Source organism: Microcaecilia unicolor, chromosome 14 (genome assembly GCF_901765095.1).
Source record: "Microcaecilia unicolor chromosome 14, aMicUni1.1, whole genome shotgun sequence".
Classification (NCBI taxonomy): domain Eukaryota; kingdom Metazoa; phylum Chordata; class Amphibia; order Gymnophiona; family Siphonopidae; genus Microcaecilia; species Microcaecilia unicolor.
The window spans coordinates 27252950-27279891 of record NC_044044.1 but is presented as its reverse complement, the minus strand read 5'-3'; the positions used below and the strand labels follow the sequence as shown (position 1 = coordinate 27279891).

Sequence of the window (26942 nt, the reverse complement as noted above, 5' to 3'; positions counted from 1 at the left end):
ACACTCAAGTCCATAATGGGAGATCCAAGATTTCAGGTAATCTAAGGGGAGAATTATACTAAAGGAAAAAAGTTATTAGGTAAATCCTTCTCTGCTAAGAAATTATACATTATTCTTTAAAGCTTCTCCATTTTAACTGAGGCTTCTGAGTACAGCTTTTAAAAGTTTTCTTGTGTCTAGTGGTCAGCGGAAGCGATTTATACAGCCTGCCCGCACCAACCCCGGAGCCGTCTCTCCGAAGCTTCCTGCCTATATGGAAGCAGGGAGTTACATCAGAGAAGGCTCCAGAGTTGGCGCAAGCAAGCTGTATGAATCACTATTTGCTACTGCTGACCACTAGAGACAAGAGCACTTTTTAAAAGTACACAGGAGGGGTGGGGGGCAAGAGAGACAAGGGGAGATGCCTGGTCACTAACTGGAGAGGGGAAAAGAGGGAGAGATGCTGGCCTGTTTGTGTGGTTGGGACGGGGAAGAAGGTAAAATACTGGACCATGTGTGGGTGGAGGGGGGAAGGTAAAATGCTGGACTATGCGTGGGGGTGTGCCTTAACAATTTTAGTGCCATGTAAGTGCGCTGTAAAACGAAAAAGGTTGAACATCTCTGTCTTAGATCAAAGATAGACAATCTATTTTGTAGACTAAATCTGTGGCTACAAATCTCAACATTTCATTGCTCTATTGATTGAGCAGAGAGTTCTAGAGACCTCATTAGGCATAATTTTGTAGAATGTTAGATTATTCAATGGCCTAGTAAAATCAATTACAATCATAGCTTAGCGTTGACAGTGTGTTTTTTTCTAACAAAAAAGGTGCCGGTACTCAAATGCTAGGAAACCCTTCAGGAGTGGGGTGATCACTGAGGGGACCCACCCCGTAACAGCCAGGCACCCTGCAACCAGTCACAGAATCTATGACAAGACAGAATTGGTGTGTGAAGCCTGAGCTTTTTCACTAAAACTTAGGGTCCATGGGTCAATTTTAGCAGACAATGGAAAAGGTACCGGTACTCAGTACCCCCTCCAAAAAAAGCCCTGAGCATTGATAAAGATTTTGAAAGTTCTTCTGATGAAGCCTCAAAAAGCACAAATGAAGCAGAGATAGCTCAAAAGCAGGACTCTGGAAAGGAGACATCAACAGGGGATAAGGACACTGTAAAAAGTGTGCACTTAACATTCCAAAATAATGCTAAAATGTAAAACTTAATATACACCATGGCACAAAAGAAACGGTAGACTCCAAAAGCAGGCAAGATGAAGAATCCAGCTAGTTCTGCTCCTGTAAAGCTACCACAAGCCGTGAATTTTTTATTTATTTTTTTAACATGGCTTCAATCAGCCAGTTAGATTGTAGGATTCCTGGAAGGTCCTGTTCAAAGGCACAGAGCAGACTTTTCAGATGATTCATTCCTGGGTTTCCTGTGCTTGTGTAACAGTATGACAGCTCAGCTTGCAGAATCCTTGATCAACTGTGATGACTGTTCGTTCAGGGAAGGGGGAAGTGGTTTGGAAATATGTTCATGTAATGAATTCTTATGTTTTTTTTACACCCTTAAAGGTTTATTTCTTCCTGTTCATCATCTTCGTGGGATACACCATGTTGCCCATCAGCATTAGGAATGCCATTATTGCCGGGGTACTTTCATCAACCTCTCACATCATAACCCTGAGCATTTACCTGTCCAGGGAGGTCACCTCTCAGGCAGATTTGGCCCTGCAGGTGAGAACAAACATCTCAGCATTTATCTCTTTCCTTTCATGCTCTCTTATTTGTCCTCTGTGCCTTTCATATTCTGTTTGTCTTTCTCTCGCCTTTACTGTCTTGATGAGGTCTAGAATGGTTTTGATAATCAATTGGATGTTATTTTAAGGCAGCAGAAACTTAAGGATCATTCACACCATCTAGGAGATCTCCTTTTGCAATATGTAGAAAAGCAAACTACCACTAGGGAAGCAAGAAGATACATTAGGTGAAACGCCACAGGAGGGCAAGATTTATAGAGGTTCGGCTCCTAACGAAGCGGCAGCAAAACAGGAGCTCGCTGTAAAAAGAGCGAACCTACCAGAAAAACGCTCTTAAAGAAAAGATAAGTGTTACAAAATTGCATATCAGAATATATATTGAATGCATATCAGCAACTAATAGAGGAAGGTTTGACTGATGAGGATTCCCGCCAGTTACCACACTGGAATATGTAAAAACCAGCGGTTGAGCGGAGCGGTGCTGTTCAAAAGAAAGTGAATGTGCACCGGGGATCTGAAGTCTTTTTACCTCTAAACCAGGAGACTGTGTGAGAAAATATCAAGTTTGCTTTTAAGGTATTAGATTGTTGAACTCACAAAACAAACATTAGACGGTTTAAATTAATATATAGAAGAGGCAGAATGGTGATTTTGCTTCAAAGATGATAGCAAGGGGGGGTGGGTTTAGCACAATTAATCCTTTACATATATATCAAACATATAAATGGCGAGTGTCGTACTCACTCGCAAATGCGCAGTAGAGACCCTCTCTGCCCCGCCCCCGCATCAATACGTGATGATGGGGGCGGAACAGAGAGGGTCTCTACTGCGCATTTGCGAGGGACGAAACCGCCATCGCTAACGCTCCCCCCCCCCCTCCACCCGGCCGGGCCCTCGCTCCGCTATTGAAACAGCGAGGGAACGCAGCACACAGCTCTGCTGACCTGCCATCCTTCCTTCTTCTTCTCTGCCTGTGTCCCTCCCTCGATGACGTTACATCACACGAGGGCGGGACACAGGTAGAGAAGAAGGAGGAAGGACGACGGCAGCTCAGCAGAGCAGAGCTGTGTGCTGCGTTCCCTCGCTGTTTCAATAGCGGAGCAAGGGCCCGGCCGGGATGGAGGGGTGGTGAGCTCGGCGGCGGGGGGGCCTTCAACCCCCCCCTTTCCTATACTAGCCCGTTTTTACGGGCTCAACGGCTAGTAAACCATAAACAAGATGTCAGTTTTCTTGGTTCCTATATTGACCCCTTCACTGGAACTTATTCAGTATTTTTCCAGAGGCACAACATGGGAAATACACTTTCAAAAATGGTCCATAGCATTTTTTTTATCTGTATCTTTAGCTTTCAAACATTCATACATTTTCTATACATTTTTTTTCACTCTGTTTGCAGGTTTGTGTATGTATGTTTATTATTTTCTTTTTCTCTGTCTCTGTCTTACTGTGTCTGTTATCCCTTTCAGATCCTTGCTAATACGGTGATCTTCCTCTGTGGTAACCTGGTTGGTGCTTACCATAAGAACCTAATGGAGTGTGCACTGCAAGAGACCTACCATGAGACCTTCAATTTCGTCAAGTCCCGTGTCAAGCTAGAATCTGAAAAACGCCAGCAGGTGAGTACTGGGCAGGGAAGGGGGCAACAATATTATGGGAGTGAGAAGGAAAACAGAAAGCACAGTTGTACCATTCAGAATTCAGTAAAGCCCATAGCAAGAGTTGTTACACTTTCCCCCCTCAAAATAAATGTTGTCCTTTAAAAGATATTAGAAATGCCATTAATTTACTTCTCTTAGCTCCACTGAGGTATATCAAGTGCTGTAAATAAATTAAAAATCTTCTCATAACCTCTCCTGGAAGTGGAGCTGATTGGTTAAAGTTAGTCACAATATCACAAGCCCACAGTGATGGCTTTATTAGCACAGATCATTGCAGCTTAAAGAAATCTGAAAGGTAATAACTTTAGTAGGAAGCTGTGTGTGTGTTTTTAAATACTTATATTTTGAGTTTGTGGTTGAGAGATTGTTGTTACCTTATTTCTTGCTTAAATTTTCTCCCAGGAGCACTTGCTACTCTCCATTCTGCCTGCCTACATTGCCATGGAGATGAAAGCAGAGATCATTGAGCGATTGAAGGAGGGGCAACCAAAGCATGAAAACACCAACAACTTCCACAACCTCTACATCAAGAGGCACAAAAATGTTAGGTAACAGGACCTATGTGGATAGATAGGTGGTAAAGGTAGCAACAGACTAGCATTGTAATTCTCCTTTTCTTTTGTTAACTGTAAGAATTCTTCCTGAAATGGAAAAGATAATTCAAATACGTCACAAGCAATAATGTGATCTTGGGTTTTGGCTCATGACATTTGGGTCGATATTGAAAATGATTTAACCAGCCAGAAATTACTCCTGGCAGGTTAAATCACTGGTTGAGGGCTAACCAGTCATTTTCAGCTGCACTTAACCAGTTAGTTCTGCTGAAAATATCTAGTTAGCACTTATCTCAAAACTGGCTATTTTGAGGGTGTTCTGGGGGCAGAATCAGCACTTGGCAGGTTAAATACTGATATTCTGCACTTAACTGGCCAAGGTAACCGCATTAATAGGACTGTATAAAAGTCATGTGGACAATGGGGAGCCAGTGGATATTGTGTATCTGGATTTTCAAAAGGCGTTTGACAAAGTGCCTCATGAAAGACTCCTGAGGAAACTGGAGAGTCATGGGATCGGAGGTAGGGTATTACTATGGATTAAGAGCTGGTTGAAAGATAGGAAGCAAAGAGTAGGGTTGAATGGTCAGTATTCTCAGTGGAGAAGGGTAGTTAGTGGGGTCCTGCAGGGGTCTGTGTTGGGACCGCTGCTTTTTAACATATTTATAAATGACCTAGAGATGGGAGTAACTAGTGAGGTAATTAAATTCACAGGGTCAAGTCTCAGGAGGAGTGTGAAAGATTACAGGAGGACCTCGTGAGACTGGGGAATTGGGCGTACAAGTGGCAGATGAAGTTCAATGTTGACAAGTGCAAAGTGATGCATGCGGGTAAGGGGAATCCAAATTACAGCTATGTCATGCAAGGTTCCGCGTTAGGAGTTACGGACCTAGAAAGGGATCTGGGAGTCATAGTTGATAAGACGTTAAAAACGTCTGCCTAGTGTGCTGCTGCGGCTAAGAAAGCACACAGAATGTTGAGTATTATTAGGAAAGGGATGGAAAACAAACACGAGGGTGTTATAATGCCGTTGTATCGCTCCATGGTGCAACTGCACCTCGAGTATTGTGTCCAATTCTGGTCGCCGCATCTCAAAAAAGATATAAAGGAATTAGAAAAGGTGTAGAGAAGGGCGACGAAAATGATAAAGGGAATGGAACTACTTCCCTACGAGGAAAGGCTGAGAAGGTTTGGGCTCTTCAGCTTGAAGAAAAGGCGGCTGAGGGGTGATATGATAGAAGTCTACAAGATAATGAGCGGAATAGAGCGGACAGATGTGAAGCGTTTGTTTACACTTTCAAACAACAACAAAACCAGGGGACACAAGATGAAGCTAGAATATGGTAGATTTAAAACAAATAGGAGACATTTTTCTTTACTCAGCGTGTAGTTAGACTCTGGAACTCGTTGCCGGAGAATGTAGTGACAGCAGCTGGCCTTACGGAATTTAAAGGGGGTTTGGACAGATTCCTGAGGGAAAAGTTCATTGAACATTATTAATTTTTTTTTGTGGGGGGGTTGCCGGGTTCTTGAAGCCTGGATTGGCCACTGTCGGAGACAGGATGCTGGGCTTGATGGACCCTTGGTCTTTTCCCAGTATGGCGATGCTTATGTACTTTATTCAGTGCCCCATAGCTAGTTAAGTGCTGAATATTGCACTTAACCACCTACACTCTAACCAGCTTCACAAGCCTGGAAATTCAATGCCAAAGCTTGGACGTGGCCCGGCATTGAATTTCTGAGCATAACACCAGTGGCGGTCTGTTTGTGATTCATTTTGTTTACATTGTTTTCAAATTCAGGGATTGCTTGATGTTATTGTTGTGAAAACAAATCAAATATTAATAATATTAATAAAAAAAGAAATACTGACACAATATACTTTCCTGAAAAACAGATAAACGTCTTCAGGTACGGGAAAGACCTCTGAGAGAGCACTGACTGTGGAGATGGCTCTTATATTTCAGTATGGGCAACTCAGATAGGGCAACTGTGAAGCATTTATTGGTAACAGGGAATCTCTTAATGTTCGATAGTCGATTTCCCTTTTGGAGGTGTCTCTCTCCAAAGATATATGCTGATTCTCACGTTCCTCCTTTTGGTCTGAAACCTCACTGTCCACTACCATCTTTCTCCTTTTCAGCATCCTCTATGCAGACATTGTGGGGTTCACTAGACTTGCAAGTGAGTGCTCCCCAAAAGAACTTGTCCTCATGCTGAACGAGCTCTTTGGGAAATTTGACCAGATAGCAAAGGTATGGTCACCAAGGGGAGGATTTGCCTTACTATAAAATCCATCCATCCTGCCTTTTCTCAGGAATTGGTTTTAGGGTAATGTTTAACTTTGTGTTCTCTTCCCCTCTCTCTCTTTCATACCTCTGTCTCTCCAGGATAACGAATGCATGCGGATCAAAATCCTTGGGGACTGTTATTATTGTGTTTCAGGGCTGCCTGTCTCATTACCCAACCATGCCAAGAATTGTGTCAAGATGGGGCTGGAGATGTGCCAGTCGATAAGGTGAGCGCTCATCTATGCGGGTCAGTGGCGTTCCTAGGTGGCTAACAACTGGGGCGGATTGCCGATGCGCCCCCCCCCCACGGGTGCAGCGCAACAGCCCCGGCGAAACGACGGACACCCCCCCCCCGGTTGCATCTTTACCTACTGGGGGGGGGGGTGCTGCGCGTCTGTCTGCAACGCTCGTTCCCTGCTCCCTCTGCCCCGGAACGGGTTACTTCCTGTTCTGGGGCAGAGGGAGCAGGGAACGAGCGTTGCCAACAGACGCGCGGCACCCCCTCAGCGGCGAAACGACGGACAGCTCCCCCCGGCGAAACAACACCCCCCCCCCGGGTGCATCTTTACCTACTGGGGAGGGGGGTGCCGCGCGCCTGTCGACTTCACTCGTTCCCTGCTCCCTCTGCCCCGGAACAGGAAGTAACCCGTTCCGGGGCAGAGGGAGCAAGGAACGAGCGTTGCCAACAGACACGCGGCACCCCCCCCCCCCCCAGCGGCGTGCACTCGGGGCGGACTGCCCCCACCAGTGACGTGCACCCGGGGCAGACCGCCCCCACCGCGCCCCCTCCCCTTGGTACGCCACTGATGTTGGTCTTCATGTACAGTATACACCAAGCTAGGTTGCATATGTATTTTTCTTGGATTTTGGGGTGTTTATTTTTAACTACCTGGTTATGCCATGAGTGTGTGTATACATATTCATCTATGTCTGCAGATATCTCTGCATAGCTATGTATGTTTGCAGGTACATGTATCTCTCTAGGTGTGTTTTTGCATATGGGTGTATATCTAAGAGCCCTCCCCTACCTTTCCTGTGTGCTCCCCTTCCCATAAATGATGGTCATATGTGGCTTCCCAATTCTCTCCTGACAGGAAGCTGCGGGAGGCCACAGGCGTGGACATAAACATGCGTGTTGGTGTGCACTCAGGGAATGTGCTGTGTGGCGTGATTGGGCTGCAGAAGTGGCAGTACGATGTCTGGTCACATGATGTAACTCTAGCCAATCATATGGAGGCAGGAGGCGTTCCTGGGTAAGAAGCCAGATCTAGAACATTCTGTATAATGGCAGAGAACAGCAGGGCTGGTGTTAGGGACATGCAACCAGGGCAGTTGCGGTGGGCCTGTATGTTACAGGGGGGCCTCGGTCCTGTTTGAAATTGAAGAAGACAGAGTTTGCTGGAGGATTTTGGGGCTCCCTCTATAATTTCTGCCCTGGGCCAGATCTTCTTCAACACCAACCTTGGAGGGCAGAAAAGAAAAAGACAGAGAGAGAGAGATAGAGGGAGACATTGAGGAAAGAGATGAAGAGACAGTTGAGGGAAGGAGAACGTGGGCAACTGAGGGAAAGGCATATATGGGAATGGGAGGGAATGGGACAACCCTTTTCTATCTCTGATACATGTGGTCTGCTCTCCCACCCACCCAGACGTGTCCACATCACAGAGGCGACCCTTTCCCATCTAGATGGGGTGTTTGAGGCAGAAGAGGCATTTGCTGGCCATCGAGACCCCTACCTGAAAGAGAACAACATCCGGACCTATCTGGTCATTGACCCCAGGGTGAGATCCTTTCCTGGGCTCGGTCCAGGAATCCAGACACAAAATCAGTAAAGAGCAACCAAAATTCACTCAAGGAGGTGGGGAGAATTAATTCCATTTTGCTTTGACGGTGATAATGGTAATAATGGCAAATTTTTATCAGGCATCGTAAATTCTTCATAAGTCTGAGGATGTGAAAATGTGAGGCGTGCACTGCATAGGGCATATTTTCCAGAGAAACTTTGAAATATATTCTGCTTTACCCCCATTTCTTATTTCATAGACAGCGCAAATTTTATATTAAAGAAATTTATATAATAAATAATATTTAATATTACACTAAACAAAATATTAAATATATTAATATTGATAATAATATAGTAAATATGTTAAATATTAAATGACAGTTATGTGTGAAATTATTGTTATATAGAATTTGGACTTCGTGTGCAGCATCCTGACGACTATCTTTTGGCAAACCGTAGAGAATTACCCTCCTTAATTCAAGCCTTGAGAGGTGGATCTCAGTCTTAAAAACCAATTCCTTTTGAAATTGTTTCTCTTTTCAACATCTCGCCTCACATCTTTTGGGTTCTTCAGCCCTCAGCACCCTAGGATGCTGGTGGAATGTACGGCAATGTGATTTAGAAATAGGCAGATTCACCATTTCTGTGAGTAACCCTAGTACCCTTTGCTTTAACCCTCCCCTGACCTTCCCATCCATCTCTGACGGCATCCCAGGTGGGCGAGGAGAACAACGCTGACACCTTGACCTCCCCGGCAGCAGAGGGACCCAAGATCCGTGCCTCAGTGCGCATGACACAGTACCTGGAGTCGTGGGGTGCTGCCAAGCCCTTCGCTCACCTGAACCATCGGGACAGTCTGGGGATAGAGCCCCCCACCCTCGACATCGACAGCATCATGAATACAGTAAGAGGGGGAGGCAGCATGCGGAGAATTCATGAACTTACATGGGGTTCCAGAAACGAAGGACTTAACACTTGCGCTTAATATATTTTATTATTTATTTTCGGGTCCAGATATAGCTACTGCATGGTTTACATTACTAAAAATCAAAGCTTTGAGGGAAGGAGACAAAAGGGATGGATAGACACCAGATTGCAGATTAACCAAAGGCCTCAGAAAACAAGACAGTCGTGAGTAGAATCTTAAAGTTAGGATAGAAGGTCTCTTAGCGAAGTGATGAGGGAAGTGAGTTCAAAAGAGAGGGGACCTAAAAAACTAAAAGACTGAGCATGGGGGGAAGATAAATGGTGCAGTGAACTTGCTTGGAGATGATGGAGAACTGGAGGGGAAGGGAGCTCATGTCTCTAAATTCCTGGCTCTCTTAAATCTCTAGGTTATGCCTTATTATGTAATGTATAATTACTCATTTTAATCTGTTCTGTGGTTGGCGATTTATTCTCTCTCTGTCTCTCTCTCTTTTTCTACGTGCGCCTTTCTCTGTTCTGTCTCATCTCGGCAGGAGATCCCCATGGCGTCTCTCCCACATCAACCGCGCACCTTGGACAGGTAGGGAAAAGACTTCCAACTCAGGGTTATCTGTCTGTCTCTCCGTCATCTTTCTTTGGGGGTCTCAGTGGGAGAAAGTAGGGAGAGGGTCGGGGGATTTGCAAAGATGATTCTATCATAGAATTAAGCATCTGCCGATATCGAGCAATCGAGTGACTGATAGGGATGGGCTCTCATCTGTAACAACATATCCTTTGTCATTTCGTGTTGTTACCCAATGACAAGCAGAAAAAAAAAAACACAACATTTGTGTTTTGTCATTTTTACCAATAACAGTGTTGCACTGTTTCCTGATAGTGAAATCATTAGGGGGAAAGAGTGTCCTCTTCTGAAATACCGTGCCCTCTCCTCACAGGAGGTCATTCTCTATATTTCGCCTAATGTCAGGCACCAGGATGAAGCGTGCAAAGCGTGAATTCTATAACGGAAGTTGTGCGATTATAGAATATGTGTATGTAAAAAATGTGGTCTCAAAAAGTTTCTAAATCATAGTAACTCCAACAAAACAATGCCGCTCCAAAACAGTCCTACCTGAGCCCCAGGACTGTGTTTCCTGAAAGGATGTTGTAGCATTTTTCTATACCCTTTTATTTTTGGAGAGTTATTTCCCCCACTTCTGCTGAACTCTTCTAAACCTGCATAAATCATAAGCCGGGAAGTGGGGAAGGATAGATGATAATGCTATGCTGACCATCACTAGATCCCACTGGCTCCCGTGATGGGAATCTCTCTTCATCTCCTCAGGGTACGATCACCTCGAGAAACGGAAGACAACCTCAACGAGAAAATATTCCAAATCATTGACCAGCTCAACTCTCAGAAGTAAGTCTGTTTGGGGGGGGGGGCGGGAGGAAGAAAGCGGGGAAACAAGAGTTGGGAAGAGTGATATGGAAATCAAGTCTCAGTTCACATCCTCCCTCCACCCCCAACCCTACTGTGTATTAAGATTACAACCTTTGGGTTACTTCATGGATCTGCTCCTGGGGTGTGTGTGGGGGGGGGGGGGGGGAGGAAGGCATAGTGAGTATGGATTGTCAAGATAACCCTAATATACAAATTGATTACAGCCGTGGCTTGCAAATTAATCTTATAAATATTGAACACTGATTTCCTGAAGAAAACAACAGAGCTGGCCACCAAAAATGTAGATCCTAGATCTGGTTAGGAGGACTCAAATCCTTGTTTTGCCTCACTTTCTATTTTCCTCTCAGGCAGTGGAAGAAATCGGAGGACTTTAACAGAATCACACTCTATTTTAAAGAGAAATCTACTGAGAAAGAGGTGAGAGGTGTGGGAGGGGAGAGGAGAAGAGCGTGGAGGAGGAAAAGGGAGGGAAGTGGAGAGGAAGGGCTATTGGGGAGGAGGGTATAGGAAGGGAGGCCAGTGCAGAAGCAAAATGAGAGGAGGAAGCGAGAATTAGAAAGCGAGTGGAGTTTGATGGAGGGGAGGAGAGTTATGGGGGGGGGGGGAGTGAGGGATTTGGGAGCCGACAGAGGCAGTGCTGATCTCTGGTCCTCTCTCCCTGCTGCAGTATCGTCTCTCCACCCTTCCCGCCTTCAAGTACTACACGGCTGGCTCCTTCTTTGTCTTCCTCTGCAACTTTGTAATCCAGATGTTGGTGTTGCCCAAGTGAGTGCACATGTGGATTCTGGAATTAGCAGCTGGGGGGAAAGAGGGAATTCCATTGAGGAGGGTTCAGAAAGCACCGACCCCAGACCCAAGAACTTCAGCGGCGTCACCCATATCATTCACCTCCATGGAATTCGACGACACCTTCCCCCCCCCCCCCCTTTAAATCTGTTTCCCCCTCCTTACCCTCCTGTCTGTGCATTACAGCCTAAAAAAAGGGGAGATGGCGAAGGGTCGGGGGTGGGAAGACATCATGTATGCTTGCTGGGTTGTCTACATCTCACTCTCTCCTATTTTTCTTCCCAGGACCGCGGAGCTTGGCGTCTCTTACGCCATCTCGTTTTTCCTCTTCCTCCTCCTGCTCTTCGGCTGCTTTGCCGGGCCTCTAATGGTAATCCATCCTTCCTCCGATGAGCCGTGCAGATTAGGAGCAACCGGGGCCTCTGAACACCTACCATGTGGGAGAGGCCTGGCCTGCCTTGGTGGTTCCCCCTCCTCATCCCCACCCCTCATAGCATGGATGTACTTTTCAAACTCTCCAGGAAAAATGAGCACAAATGTGTAAACCAGACTTTCCTGTTACAAACTGGAGTCTACTGGTGATTCCCCCCAGATGGGGCATAGTTGTGTCCATCCCAGTGTTTATTCCACAACAAGGTCATAGCAAATAAACAAAAAAGATCAATAAACAAATTACAGAAATAAAACACCTAAATTCTTCCCCCAGTAGCGCTGCTGAAAACAGAAACCACCTAGATTCCAGAAGACCGAGAATGTAGGGTTTTTGCCGGACACGAGGCCCTGATGCGTAATGTCTCTCTCTCTCTCTTTCGGACAGAAATGTATCCTGAAAGGGCCAAAGCTGCTGCACTGGGTCCCCTCCATCTCTCCGGCCATCACCTCCCGGCCCTGGCTGCGGGTCCCCCTGGGAGTGCTCACCATCCTCATTCTCCTAATCATGGCACTTTTTAATTTTGTAAGTAATGAAAGATGAGGTAGGGTAAGTTGGAGGGTGTCCAATGGACCAGGTACTGGAGTCCCTCAACTCTTCCTTTCACCGTTGGCAAGGTCATGGATAAAGAGCGGGGACTGAACTCCCCTCTGACACTCTACTAGCACAGCTTGGGTGGATCAGGATTTCCCTTCCTCCCCCCCTCCCCCCTCCCCCAACTTTTAATCAGTAAATAATAATGTTGCTCCCAGGTCTGGAGGCTGCTGGCCTTTGAATCCTAGAGATGGCTGCATGCATGCCCAAATTCCTCAAACAAAAATGCTCTGGGGACCCTGTTTGGCTGCAAGGCTCAACATGGCTCCAGAAGTCATGATGATAATAATCCAAGCACAGCCATGCGTGCTAACTTCTCATATCTTAATAATTTCCCTTCAGTTTTTCCTGCCGCCTGCTTCCTGTCCTCCTCTGGCCCAGAATGCCTCAGCTAGTGACGCTCTGAACTCCCAGTCCCTGTACAGCATTCCGGTAAGTACTCGTTTCCACTAGGACACTCGGGAACATTAACCTAGGATCCTCAAGAACAGGCCAACTCTGTCTGGATTTTATCCACCCCTGCCACAGTGAAACACAAGAACTACAAGTCCCAGCATGCACTCTGGCAAACCCAGGACTGGCAGAACCTTTCCTTTTGACCTGGAGCCATCCTATGATCTGCCTGCCTTGCTTATTGTAGGGGCACTGTATGACTATATGTGTATTTGTACATATGTATGTGCATGCATGCAGGTCCGTATAAAACGTACTGAACTGAATAGTCCTTACTCTTTCCCATGCTCTTCTTCCTCAGTATTTCATGTACTGCTGTATCCTGGGACTCCTCTCCTGTTCCATCTTCCTCTACATGAACTTTGAACTCAAGCTGATCCTGCTGACGGTTGCGTTGGTCATCTACAACGTCGTCTTCCTGCACACTCATGGCTGGCTCTCCGACTGTTATGTCAACTGGCTGTATCCAAACCAGACCATTTTAGAGTAAGCAGGAAAGGCAGCAGGATGGGGGCAGAAGGTCAGGGATTGAGGGTTTCTCAGATATCTCAGGGGAGCAGCAGGTTGGGGTATCTCTAGAATTGTCACATCATCGGAGTGTTGATTTGACTGTCTTGAGATAATGCTCTCTTTTTGTGTCCGAAGGCCCGGGGTACTGAAGGAACCCAAGCTGACAGGCAGCATCGCCTTCTTCACCTTCTTCTTTGCGTTGCTGGTGTTAGCTCGTCAGGTAAGGGCTAGGTAGTGCCCTCTGCAGGAAGAGAGGTACTGGTGCACTGAAGGATGAATGACTTGATGGACGGATTTGATCAACAGAGCAAAGTAGAGAACATAACCAATAGAAAAATTATAAAAGATGCATAACCAATAGAAAGAAGTGAGAAAATAACAAAAACATTAAAATATAAAATTAAATTAAACCTCATCTGCAGGCTTCCAAGTAAAATAGACACCAAATATCCCACATCATGGCCAGGTCCACTCTAGGGGAACTTCTGGGTCTTAGAAAGTGAACGTTCTCTTTTAACAGCCCCCTGTCCTTTTGGGCTGAACCTTCTAGTTAGTACTTGCGAGTTGCCAGGACCTGGAGTGGAGAAGTCCCGGCAGAGAGGAGTGGACGCTGAACATCAAACAGGGGAGGAGGCAGGAGAACCACAGGGTGCAGAACCAAATCCAAATGGCAAGTAGAACAGGTTCATAATCACAAAACAAGCAGAAGTCATAAGGGGCACCAGAGCTCCCAAAGGAGACGTATCTGAAGACAAAGGGTTGGGAGGGACTCAGTTCCAGGGTCATGTAAGTACAGGGAGCCAATCAGCCATGGGATATTCAGAAGGACCAATCAGGTAGTGCCACATCATAAAGCCGAGACCAGAGGGATATAAGAGCAATATAAGAGAGAGAATCATGAGCTCACGTCCTATGAAGGGCCATCTCCTAGGAGGTACGGAGGTGACAGCCCAAGATCAAGTCTTCCTTCAGTTCAGGAGTATTAAGCACTATGGGATGGAGAGATGGACTGAATCCGTGGATAGGTAATTGGCTGAAACAGGTGATTGATTAACGGATAAATGGATACATGTATGGACAGATGGACAGACAGAATGACGACTGATGACTTGATGGATGAAGGATTATTGATTAATGGCCGGATACTGAGAAGGGACAGATAACTGGATGGGTAGACAGAAGGAATGGTGATTAACATGTAAATGTGTTGGCTGGGAGAAAGATGGTACAGAGAACTTCTTTAAAAGAAAACGAGAGAACAGTTTTCTGACCTGGGTTTGGCCATCATTTTCCAGAATGAGTATTACTGCCGCCTGGACTTCCTCTGGAAGAAGAAATTCAAGGAGGAACGGGAAGAGATTGAGACAATGGAAAACCTGAACCGTGTTCTCCTGGAGAACGTTCTCCCAGCTGACGTGGCACAGCTGTTTATCGGACAGAACCTACGGAATGAGGTGAGTGAAGGAAAGAGGAAGGTGGGATCTAGTGATAAGAGCGTCTGCCTCAGTTCTAATCCCCAGCTCTCCTATGTGACCCTGGGGGAGTCACTTTTATCTCCTTGGATGTAGATGTCCCTATTAAAATGCCTCTCTGGTGATATCCCAGTCTAATTTCTCCATCCCTCCCCCTCAGGACCTCTATCACCAGTCCTATGAATGCATCTGTGTCCTCTTTGCCTCCATCCCTGACTTCAAGGAGTTCTATTCCGAGTCGGATGTGAACCGGGAGGGGCTGGAGTGCTTGCGGCTGCTGAACGAGATTATCGCAGACTTTGATGAGGTAATGAGGTGAACAAGCTCCCACCCCTGCTTTTTGGTCTTGCTTAGGCTTAGAAAAAGATTGACCAGGCTGTCGCTCAACCTGCCCAGCCCCAGACCACACTCTCTGCTAGTGCACTGTAGGACCTGTAGTCTTACTTTTCTAGACAACCTCATCCCAGTGCATTCTGGCATTCCCAGTCCTTTGTTTGCCTAGAACTCCCATGCTGCACTGGGAAAGGGAATTGTCAGAAAGCCAGGACTGTCTCAGTTGGATCAGTATGATGTCACTTTGGGTTATTTCTGGGTAAGTTGGACTCTTCCGTTTCTGTGTCCCTCACACCTTGGCTTCCTGCAAGGGTCCAACTTCTCCCAAACCTCCTGCCCCTAACTATGGATCAGCACGGTGTGGGTTCCCTACTACACTTCTTTCTCAATGCCACTACTGCTTTTGAACTGTATCTCACCTTCTTTCGTTCTGCATCTCTCCCCCAACCCACAGCTGCTTTCGAAGCCCAAATTCAGTGGTGTGGAGAAGATTAAAACCATCGGGAGCACTTATATGGCTGCCACTGGATTGAACGCCCCCCCAGGGGGACAGGAAGCACAGCAGGTATGTCTCCAGCCAAAGGGGAGAGGATATGTGGTGGTAGTGGGGGGGGGGGGGGTCTGTTGGTATTCATTCAGTTGTCCCTTCCATTCCATTTCTGTAAAGCCCACCCAGTGACATGTCTCCATAAGAGATTTGGGCACTATCACCCATGCAGGGGCATAGCCAGACTTTGGCGGTAGGGGGGACCAGAGCCCGAAGTGAGGGGGCACATTTTAGCCCCCCCCCCCCCGCCATTGCCGACACATCCCACCGCCACCAGCACCACCAACAACTTTGACCCCCCAGAGCCGGTGGTGGGAGGCGGGGATAGTGCTGGGCAGACTTATACGGTCTGTGCCCTGAAAAAGACAGGTACAAATCAAGGTAAGGTATACACAAAAAGTGGCACATATGAGTTTATCTTGTTGGGCAGACTGGATGGACCGTGCAGGTCTTTTTCTGCCGTCATCTACTATGTTACTATGCCCCACGCCCGGGGGACCGCCAGCCGAGGTCCTTTTCTTCCTTTGTTCTGAGTCTGACGTCCTGCACGTTGTAACCAGGTACCTCTAAATGCAGCCAAGGATAGAACAGGCTCCCGGTACAGTCAAGAAATAAATGCCCACCAGCAACTTCAATCTTAAGGCTTTTATTCCATGCAGGTTTCTAGTAGACTTGATACACGGTTCCAACAGCAGCATTCACCTTCAATCTTAAGCACTTGTAAGCCACCTGAAAGTGTGTGGCAAATAGTCCCCTTTAAGCAGTGGGCTATCAGCACATATCAGGATTCAATACAGACTCACAGTCAGCTCCAGTCTGGGCTCTTTATCCAGTGCACAATAAACAGTAGTTCAATTCCAAATAGAAGCAGGTCTTTCAATTCATCATCACAGTGAAACCACAAAGCAGCAGTTTCTACCTTCTACTCTCTTTAACTTCAGGAGGGGTTCAATACTTTAGGGACTTCTCATACCCAAGGGATTTCACCCTGCATCAGCTTCAGTGATAGATTCAATACTTTAGGGACCTCCCTTACCCAAGGATTTTCAGCCTACAACTGCTTCTCTCTCTTGGGACTCCTTCTCACCTGCCTAATCAATCCCTGGCTTCTGCTACCACAACCAATCATTCTCCTTCCATTAGCTTCCCCCACACCCATACCAGCTGAGTTAAGCATTAGACTAATGATGAGCTCCTGCACACAGGGTTTCCTATCTCTCTTTCCCCCTAGAAGCAGCCCATCTACACGTCCTGCCAGCTTACACCCATGTCTTCCCCCATTGCAACTAGGAGTCCAGTCCGGGTTCTTCATCTCACCCCATGGCTCCTTGCCTGCAATGCCTTCTGGGACTTGCATTTCAGACTGAAACTGCCTTAACCCAACTATCCTGGATGTGACTATCACAATGTGCAGGACATCAGACTCGGAAACAAAACGAAGGAAGAAGACTTCGACTGGCGGGGGTTGGGATCCCCCGCCAGCAAAGGTAGCAGACGGCGGGTTGATGGCGAGTTGGCGGCGGGAGGGGGGGTTGAGATGGTCGTCGGCAGGGGGGTCCAGGGCCAAATCTACGGGGGCCCAGGCCCCTGTGGCCCCATAATAGCTGCGCCCCTGCACCCATGGCCCCTCCTAGAAATCCAGCACATGGGCATCCCAAATCCCACCTGTGTATCCCCCCATTGTGCAATGGTCTGAATTTCCACAGGATAGTGAGTTGTAAACGTTATCTCTGTGTCACCCCCCAGTCCGTCGCTGGCCCGCCAAGATTCCTAAGTCCACTGCAGGTCTCCCTAAGTGAAAAGGAGAAGGCGTTAATCCCACTGTAAAATCCATCCACAGAAATTCATGCTCAGGACTGGGTTTTCCACATCGTCCTTTCAAGCTAGAAAGGCCCAGACAAATCTTATTTTTCTCTGTCAGTGAGAAAGAAATCTTTTTAATACAAGTACAGCTGAAAATCCCACTGTACGTTAATGAGTCCTGTCTGTCACGGCAGTGGGGATGTTTTTGCACACATGGGGTTCTTGACATGCCCCTGAATCGCCACCCGAGATAAATTTTACACTTGTTTATAATTCGAAATGATTGTCCACCTTTTAACCAATTTCTCTATGCCGAACTCTCGTCCACGCTTTCATTACCTCTCACCTTGACTACTGCAACTTACTCCTCACCGGCCTCCCACTTAGCCATCTATCCCCCCTTCAGTCTGTTCAGAACTCTGCTGCACGTCTCATATTCCGCCAGAACCGATATACTCATATCACCCCTATCCTCAGGTCACTTCACTGGCTTCCGATCAGATACCGCATTCAATTCAAGCTTCTCCTTCTTACCTACAAATGCACTCAGTCTGCTGTCCCTCACTACCTCTCTACCCTCATCTCCCCTTACGTTCCCGCCCGTAACCTCCGTTCACAGGACAAATCCCTCCTCTCTGTACCCTTCTCCACCACCGCCAACTCCAGGCTCCGCTCATTCTGCCTTGCCTCACCCTATGCTTGGAACAACCTTCCTGAGCCCTTACGCCAAGACCCTCCCTGCCCGTCTTCAAGTCTTTGCTTAAAACCCACCTCTTCAATGCTGCGTTCGGCACCTAACTCTTTCAGGAAATCCAGACTGCCCCAATTTGACTGACCGTTCACTCGTCTCTTAGATTGTAAGCTCTTTGAGCAGGGACCATCCCTCTATGTTAAATTGTACAGCGCTGCGTAACCCTAGTAGCGCTTTAGAAATGTTAAGTAGTAGTAGTATTTTTGGAATAAATCCTAGAATGAAACTTGTTTTCACAATCGTGTGAGGGTGGAGGGGTTTTGCAATTATTATAAATCAATTTTGGGAGGGGAATAAAAATCCAGCCTGGATTAAATGGTGCAGTGCCCTGAATTTTTTTTTTGTGCTGGTAATTGGTTGGTGCTTCCCCATGAAAGGTTTTTTTTTTTTTTTCTCTTTCCCATTGCTGATGCAGGATGGGGACAGAAGCATCAGTCACATAGGCACGATGGTAGAGTTCGCCTTGGCATTGATCAGCAAGTTGGATGTCATCAACAAGCACTCATTCAACAACTTCAAGCTTCGTGTGGGTAAGCAGGGGCATCCGGATCAGAAAATGTAAATTTTTTTTTTTTGTTACATTTGTACCCTGCGCTTTCCCACTCTTGGCAGGCTCAATGCGGCTCACATGGGGCAATGGAGGGTTAAGTGACTTGCCCAGATTCACAAGGAGCTACCTGTGCCTGAAGTGGGAATCAAACTCAGTTCCTCAGTTCCCCAGGACCAAAGTCCACCACCCTAACCACTAGGCCACTCCTCCACTGTTGCGAATATTTGAGATTCTACATGGAATGTTGCTATTCCACTAGAAGTCGGCCCTTGCAGATCACCAATGTGGCCGCGCAGGACGTCAGACTCACAGAAACAGAAGCCTGCGCAGCCTTCTACATGGAATGTTGCTAGTGGAATAGCAACATTCCATGTAGAATCTCCAATAGTATCTATTTTATTTTTGTTACATTTGTACCCTGCGCTTTCCCACTCATGGCAGGCTCAATGCGGCTTACATGGGGCAATGGAGGGTTAAGTGACTTGCCCAGAGTCACAAGGAGCTGCCTGTGCCTGAAGTGGGAATCGAACTCAGTTCCTCAGGACCAAAGTCCACCACCCTAACCACTAGGCCACTCCTCCACTGTTGCTACTATTTGAGATTCTACATGGAATGTTGCTATTCCACTAGCAACATTCCATGTAGAAGTCGGCCCTTGTAGATCACCAATGTGGCCGCGCAGGCTTCTGCTTCTGTGAGTCTGACATCCTGCATGTATGTGCAGGACGTCAGACTCCATATAGAATCTCCAATAGTATCTATTTTATTTTTGTTACACTTGTACCCTGCGCTTTCCCACTCATGGCAGGCTCAATGTGGCTTACATGGGGCAATGGAGGGTTAAGTGACTTACTACTACTACTACTACTACTTAACATTTCTAGAGCGCTACTAGGGTTACGCAGCGCTGTACAATTTAACAAAGAGAGACAGTCCCTGCTCAAAGAGCTTACAATCTAATAGACAAGTGGGAAAGTGTGGGGTACAAATGTAACAAAAATAAAATAGATACTTGCCCAGAGTCACAAGGAGCTGCCTGTGCCTGAAGTGGGAATCCAACTCAGTTCCTCAGGACCAAAGTCCACCACCCTAACCACTAGGCCACTCCTCCACTGTTGCGAATATTTGAGATTCTACATGGAATGTTGCTATTCCACTAGAAGTCGGCCCTTGCAGATCACCAATGTGGCCGCGCAGGACGTCAGACTCACAGAAACAGAAGCCTGCGCAGCCTTCTACATGGAATGTTGCTAGTGGAATAGCAACATTCCATGTAGAATCTCCAATAGTATCTATTTTATTTTTGTTACATTTGTACCCTGCGCTTTCCCACTCTTGGCAGGCTCAATGCGGCTTACATGGGGCAATGGAGGGTTAAGTGACTTGCCCAGAGTCACAAGGAGCTGCCTGTGCCTGAAGTGGGAATCGAATTCAGTTCCCCAGGACCAAAGTCCACCACCCTAACCACTAGGCCACTCCTCCACTGTTGCTACTATTTGAGATTCTACTTGGAATGTTGCTATTCCACTAGCAACATTCCATGTAGAAGTCGGCCCTTGTAGATCACCAATGTGGCCGCGCAGGCTTCTGCTTCTGTGAGTCTGACATCCTGCATGTATGTGCAGGACGTCAGACTCCATATAGAATCTCCAATAGTATCTATTTTATTTTTGTTACACTTGTACCCTGCGCTTTCCCACTCATGGCAGGCTCAATGTGGCTTACATGGGGCAATGGAGGGTTAAGTGACTTACTACTACTACTACTACTACTTAACATTTCTAGAGCGCTACTAGGGTTACGCAGCGCTGTACAATTTAACAAAGAGAGACAGTCCCTGCTCAAAGAGCTTACAATCTAATAGACAAGTGGGAAAGTGTGGGGTACAAATGTAACAAAAATAAAATAGATACTTGCCCAGAGTCACAAGGAGCTGCCTGTGCCTGAAGTGGGAATCCAACTCAGTTCCTCAGGACCAAAGTCCACCACCCTAACCACTAGGCCACTCCTCCACTGTTGCGAATATTTGAGATTCTACATGGAATGTTGCTATTCCACTAGAAGTCGGCCCTTGCAGATCACCAATGTGGCCGCGCAGGACGTCAGACTCACAGAAACAGAAGCCTGCGCAGCCTTCTACATGGAATGTTGCTAGTGGAATAGCAACATTCCATGTAGAATCTCCAATAGTATCTATTTTATTTTTGTTACATTTGTACCCTGCGCTTTCCCACTCATGGCAGGCTCAATGCGGCTTACATGGGGCAATGGAGGGTTAAGTGACTTGCCCAGAGTCACAAGGAGCTGCCTGTGCCTGAAGTGGGAATCGAACCCAGTTCCCCAGGACCAGAGTCCACCACCCTAACCACTAGGCCACTCCTCCACTGTTGCTACTATTGGAGATTCTACATGGAATGTTGCTATTCCACTAGAAGTCGGCCCTTGCAGATCACCAATGTGGCCGCGCAGGCTTCTGCTTCTGTGAGTCTGACGTCCTGCGCAGCCTTCTACATGGAATGTTGCTAGTGGAATAGCAACATTCCATGTAGAATCTCCAATAGTATCTATTTTATTTTTGTTACATTTGTATCCCGCGCTTTCCCACTCATGGCAGGCTCAATGCGGCTTACATGGGGCAATGGAGGGTTAAGTGACTTGCCCAGAGTCACAAGGAGCTGCCTGTGCCTGAAGTGGGAATCAAACTCAGTTCCTCAGGACCAAAGTCCACCACCCTAAAGGCCACTCCTCCACTGTTACTACTATTTGAGATTCTACATGGAATGTTGCTACTATTTGAGATTCTACATGGAATGTTGCTATTCCACTAGCAACATCCCATGTAGAAGTCGGCCCTTGCAGATCACCAATGTGGCCACGCAGGCTTCTACATGGAATGTTGCTAGTGGAATAGCAACATTCCATGTAGAATCTCCAATAGTAGCAAGATTCCATGTAGAATCTCCAATAGTAGCAACATTCCATGTAGAATCTCCAGTAGTAGCAACATTCCATGTAGAATCTCCAGTAGTATCTATTTTATTTTTGTTACATTTGTACCCCGCGCTTTCCCACTCATGGCAGGCTCAATGCGGCTTACATGGGGCAATGGAAGGTTAAGTGACTTGCCCAGAGTCACAAGGAGCTGCCTGTGCCTGAAGTGGGAATCAAACTCAGTTCCTCAGTTCCCCAGGACCAAAGTCCACCACCCTAACCACTAGGCCACTCCTCCTCCACTGTTGCTACTATTTGAGATTCTACATGGAATGTTGCTATTCCACTAGCAACTTTCCATGTAGAAGTCGGCCCTTGCAGATCACCAATGTGGCCGCGCAGGCTTCTGCTTCTGTGAGTCTGACGTCCTGCACGTACGTGCAGGATGTCAGACTCACAGAAACAGAAGCCTGCGCAGCCTTCTACATGGAATGTTGCTAGTGGAATAGCAACATTCCATTCCATGTAGAATCTCCAATAGTAGCAACATTCCATGTAGAATCTCCAATAGTAGCAACATTCCACGTAGAATCTCAAAGAGTAGCAACATTCCACGTAGAATCTCAAAGAGTAGCAACATTCCATGTAGAATCTCAAAGAGTAGCAACATTCCACGTAGAATCTCCAGTAGTAGCAACATTCCATGTAGAATCTCCAATAGTATCTATTTTATTACATTTGTACCCCGCGCTTTCCCACTCATGGCAGGCTCAATGCGGCTTACATGGGGCAATGGAGGATTAAGTGACTTGCCCAGAGTCACAAGGAGCTGCCTGTGCCTGAAGTGGGAATCGAACTCAGTTCCTCAGTTCCCCAGGACCAAAAGTCCACCACCCTAACCACTAGGCCACCTCCTCCCTGCTTAGCTTCACCAGGAAACCCAACACTGGATTATCAACGAGTTTTTTTTAATTTATCTCATCCTCTCCCGTTTCAGTCTCTTCCTCTCGGTTCTCTCTTGCTCTCCTTCTCAGGTATAAACCATGGACCTGTTGTGGCCGGAGTTATTGGGGCTCGGAAACCCCAATATGATATCTGGGGAAACACTGTCAATGTAGCTAGCAGAATGGACAGCACCGGGGTCCTTGGAAAAATCCAGGTGAGAACAGAGAGGGCGTGAGTATTTTTTGAGTCTGGTGGCACCCAGGCATACATTTCCTAAAGCTTCCTTCCTATTCTGTTGCAAATGTTGATCAGTTAAAGTTATGTCCACATAGTTTATAGATAATTCGTCCTCCTCCTTCTCTTCCTCTTCTAACAGGTCACAGAGGAGACAGCAAAAGTACTTCAGAAGTTAGGCTACACCTGCCAAAGGCGAGGGGTCATTAAAGTCAAGGGAAAAGGTCAACTGTGCACCTACTTCATCTCCACAGACCTGGCTCGGTCCACGCCTCAAGCCAATGCCCTCAATTAGAACTGGGAAGCGGGTTATCATGCCAGAGTGACATCGGTGAGACTACATGCCGAGCCAGACCTAAAGTGTGTTCCAAAAGGACAGCCTACTGAGCTAGGCCTCAGGCCGACACTAGTGGGACTCCCTGAAACACTAGGCCTCAAACCAGCCTCTGTGGGGCAAACTGAGTGAATTAACTACCTTCTGCATTGAGCCCTACTTGGAACTAGGCCTCAGGCAAACACTGCCATGTACAGAGAAATATACGTCACCAAGACTCTGGTCCTATGTGGGCCATCAGATGGACCCTGCCTGTCGTGCAGTTAGCCTGATAGTCCCCTGTTAATTGTAGCCCACAGGAGGGAACTCCTGAGTGGACTGACAGGTGGCTTCCATTGGCACACGGTGGTCTCAGTGTTCAAAGGAAACAACACTTGAGGATAAAAACCCGGAATGAAGATAAGTCAACCCCCACATAAACTTTCCAAATGCAAGAATTAGGCCGCTGACCTCAGACGCCCAATCAATCTTGAGGGGGTTAGAGACCCAGCCTAAAGTCGGACAATCACGGAAGCAGATATCTGGTCTCGCAGCTGATAACAGTGCCCATTTCTCATGCGCTGTTAAAATTTTGCTCCAGTATGTACGGAGGTGACCTGTCTCTCACCGGGTATCACAACAAACCCGATACCTTGGCTACCATGTTGGACAATATAGTGGACCAGGGGCAACCATTTTGGACAACCCCCAAAGCCCAGCTCCCCAGGGTAAATAACACGTTGACGTTTACAGTCCTGAAACAGATATACTGCTAGGATCGGCAGCTGGAAGCATAAAATCTGTGGGGTACCGGAAGTGAGCAAGCCTCAGACGACTCTGGAGCTGGGGAGGGACGATCGTAGGCCTCAAACGTCATTGCAAGGGAAGAACTCTCAGAACCAGGAAATCGTTGTGCGTGTGTGTATATGATTTTCTACCCTTGTGCCTGAGCTACTACTGCTGCCCATTGCCTCTCGTTATCACCCTAATTTTCCTCACAGCAGAAGAAACTTTTCGCATTCACCTGCTTGGAGTACTTTAATGATATTTGCTATCATTTTAATTTCAAAGGAACTGTTTTAGGGCTGAGCGACAAGATGGCTTCCTGTAGGCACCTGACCAGGGGATGATTTAAAACTCCAGCCATTCCAGCCCTTATATACTACTACTACTACTTAACATTTCTAGAGCGCTACTAGGGTTACGCAGCGCTGTACAATTTAACAAAGAGACATAGTCCCTGCTCAAAGAGCTTACAATCTAATAGACAAGTGAACGGTCGGTCCGATAGGGGCAGTCAAATTGGGGCAGTCTGGATTCACTGAACGGTAAGGGTTAGGTGCCGAACGCAGCATTGAAGAGGTGGGCTTTAAGCAAAGACTTGAAGACGGGCAGGGAGGGGGCTTGGCGTAAGGGCTCAGGAAGGTTGTTCCAAGCATAGGGTGAGGCGAGGCAGAATGAGCGGAGCCTGGAGTTGGCGGTGGTGGAGAAGGGTACTGAGAGGAGGGATTTATCCTGTGAACGGAGGTTACGGGCGGGAACATAAGGGGAGATGAGGGTAGAAAGATAGGGGCAGCAGACTGAGTGCATTTGTACAATTTAATGAAGCATTTTTGAGTTGTCTGGGGGTGGGGTGGGAGGGCGTGGATCTTGCTTGTTTGGGGGTTTTCATTTGCAAAATGTATAGCTAAGAGCTCATCACCTGTCCAGGCCATTTTCAGCACGAAGCCTGAAAAGAAAAGCAGGCGCGGTCGCGTCGCAAGATGTTCAGTCCTTCAGGTTTGTGGTGTTTTCGCAGCTTCAAGGACTTCCCATCGCCCGCGTCCAGGAATGACTCCCTTCCAAAACGATCTTTAACAAATTAAACAGTGGACGGAAGTGTTTGAACTCCAGCAATCGATCTGCCCTTATTTCATTAAAACAGGACAATCACATTTTTATTCTGACTTTGGAAAACGTGAGAATAATGGACGGACCATGCGGGGTTTTTTTAATCTGCCTTTATTTACTGTGTTACTGTGTAATAATGCTATTTCAACAACAACAAAAAAAACCTTTAAATTTAAACCTCCAAACGAATACAGAGATGTTTTTCTTTTTTTCAGCCTACGGACGGAGGTTAAAGTTTAAAACCCCTTGATATTTTGGAGAATTGTCCTTCCGCTCCTTTTGGCTACCAGCCCAGTTAGAACCAGGATTAGGACCCATTTGGAACGACCCAGTTTCTATCCCCTTCCAACTCACATTAACCCACTTGCTGCAATGATCAGCTAGGGGCCATGAACCACAAAGCTCCCTCTTTATCCCTGCAATCGGGAACCATAAACAAACAGGTAGAAAATGCAACGGCCAAAGCCAGAAGGATGCTTGGGTGCATAAAGAGAGGCATGACCAGCAGGAAAAAGAAGGGGATAGTGCCGTTGTATAAGTCTCTGGTGAGGCCCCATTTGGAGTACTGCGTGCAGTTCTGGAGACCGCACCTACGGAAAGATATAAACAGGATGCAGTCGGTCCAGAGGACGGCTACGAAATTAGTAAACGGTCTTGAATGCAAAAATTATAGGGACAGGCTTAGGTACCTCAACATGTATACGCTGGAAGAGAGGAGGGAGAGAGGAGACATGATAGAAACGTTTAAATATCTCAAGGGCATTTATGTACAGGAAGAGAGGCTTTTCCAAATGAAGGAGAGCTCTGGAATGAGGGGGCATTTGACAAAGTTAAGAGGGAATAGGCTTAGGAGTAACCTAAGGAAGTATTAGTTCACAGAAAGGGTGGTGGAGGCATGGAATAGCCTCCCGGTGGAGGTGGTGGAGTCGAGGACTGTTCCAGAATTTAAAAAGGCATGGGATAAGCATGTGGGATCGCTTAGGAACAGGAAGAATTAGGGGTTACAGAGGATGGGCAGACTGGATGGGTCATATGGCCTTTATCTGCCGTCATGTTTCTATGGTCACTACTACACAATGACCGACTCCCTTTCCTGTGCAGCATTTCTAGCCCCGGCTGGCCCAGGCAGCAGAAGGTGTGAGCTAGGAACCTAACCCACACTATCCACTGAGCCATTGAGTTCACTCATATTCATGAGAAGGGAAAATATTGTGGAATTTAATGTGAAAAAAAGGTTATCCCCAGAGGTTTTAAGAAAATTTACGTAAAGAGGTGTGGTAGCCTTGTTAGTCCACTTTTAAAGGTAATCAATAGAAATAAAACAAAATAAAACACGGAAAAGAAAACAAGATGATACCTTTTTTATTGGACATAACTTAATACATTTTTTTTGATTAGCTTTCGAAGGTAGCCCTTCTTCCTCAGATTGGAAATAAGCAAATGTTATAAGTAAATTTACAAAATTAAAGATTTTGAAGCAATGTCTCCATCTGGTGGAAAGTATGCAGATTGCACCGTTTGTCTCCTTGTGCCTTTTATTTATTTATTCAAATGTAATTCTACTTCAAAGGGGCAGTACAGCCAGGTCATTGATCCTAAGCCCTAGCTTCTTCCCCCTCTGCTTTGTCCTTCAGCTGTATGTTTACATCTGTAAACTTTGCAGAAATATATTTATATATACAAAGAATATATAATGTAACATAGAGATATGTATTTATAGATTATAACGATCCTGACTTACTCTGTATTTACGAACCGCAACTGGAAAACCTTAATTCTCCACTCTACTTTTAAATGTAGTGAACAAAACACTTAACTGACAATGTAGTAGAGCCTTCTTCTAATACACAAAATGTAAAAGCCCAGGACCAACGCTGGCCAGCATTTCGCTTGGATCTATAAATTGGCTTGGGGAAAGTGGTGCTGTGATGCTGTTTGTCATCAGCGACCTCACCCACTAACTTTTCTCTGCAACACAAACCTGAAAGAGGTGATTTCTGAC

The 26942-nt window shown here is 46.5% G+C and overlaps 1 protein-coding gene across 2 annotated transcripts in view; it reads left to right on the top strand.

Moving 5' to 3' along the window:
- The window catches only part of ADCY4 (adenylate cyclase 4), a 36897-nt gene extending 12613 nt beyond the window's left edge, over positions 1 to 24284 (top strand). For both annotated transcript variants that reach the window (XM_030187943.1, XM_030187944.1), the window contains 23 exons: positions 1554 to 1715; positions 3205 to 3354; positions 3799 to 3944; positions 6094 to 6205; positions 6341 to 6468; positions 7336 to 7494; positions 7890 to 8022; positions 8743 to 8931; positions 9488 to 9534; positions 10279 to 10356; positions 10746 to 10815; positions 11066 to 11163; positions 11470 to 11554; positions 12002 to 12139; positions 12551 to 12640; positions 12963 to 13147; positions 13307 to 13391; positions 14467 to 14625; positions 14804 to 14950; positions 15431 to 15541; positions 18493 to 18607; positions 22593 to 22717; positions 22880 to 24284. In XM_030187943.1, coding sequence (XP_030043803.1) covers positions 1554 to 1715; positions 3205 to 3354; positions 3799 to 3944; positions 6094 to 6205; positions 6341 to 6468; positions 7336 to 7494; positions 7890 to 8022; positions 8743 to 8931; positions 9488 to 9534; positions 10279 to 10356; positions 10746 to 10815; positions 11066 to 11163; positions 11470 to 11554; positions 12002 to 12139; positions 12551 to 12640; positions 12963 to 13147; positions 13307 to 13391; positions 14467 to 14625; positions 14804 to 14950; positions 15431 to 15541; positions 18493 to 18607; positions 22593 to 22717; positions 22880 to 23032 — 2865 coding nt within the window. In that variant the 3' untranslated portion in view covers positions 23033 to 24284. The remainder of the gene's footprint in view (positions 1 to 1553; positions 1716 to 3204; positions 3355 to 3798; positions 3945 to 6093; positions 6206 to 6340; positions 6469 to 7335; positions 7495 to 7889; positions 8023 to 8742; positions 8932 to 9487; positions 9535 to 10278; positions 10357 to 10745; positions 10816 to 11065; positions 11164 to 11469; positions 11555 to 12001; positions 12140 to 12550; positions 12641 to 12962; positions 13148 to 13306; positions 13392 to 14466; positions 14626 to 14803; positions 14951 to 15430; positions 15542 to 18492; positions 18608 to 22592; positions 22718 to 22879) is intronic.
- Positions 24285 to 26942: the final 2658 nt, after the last annotated feature.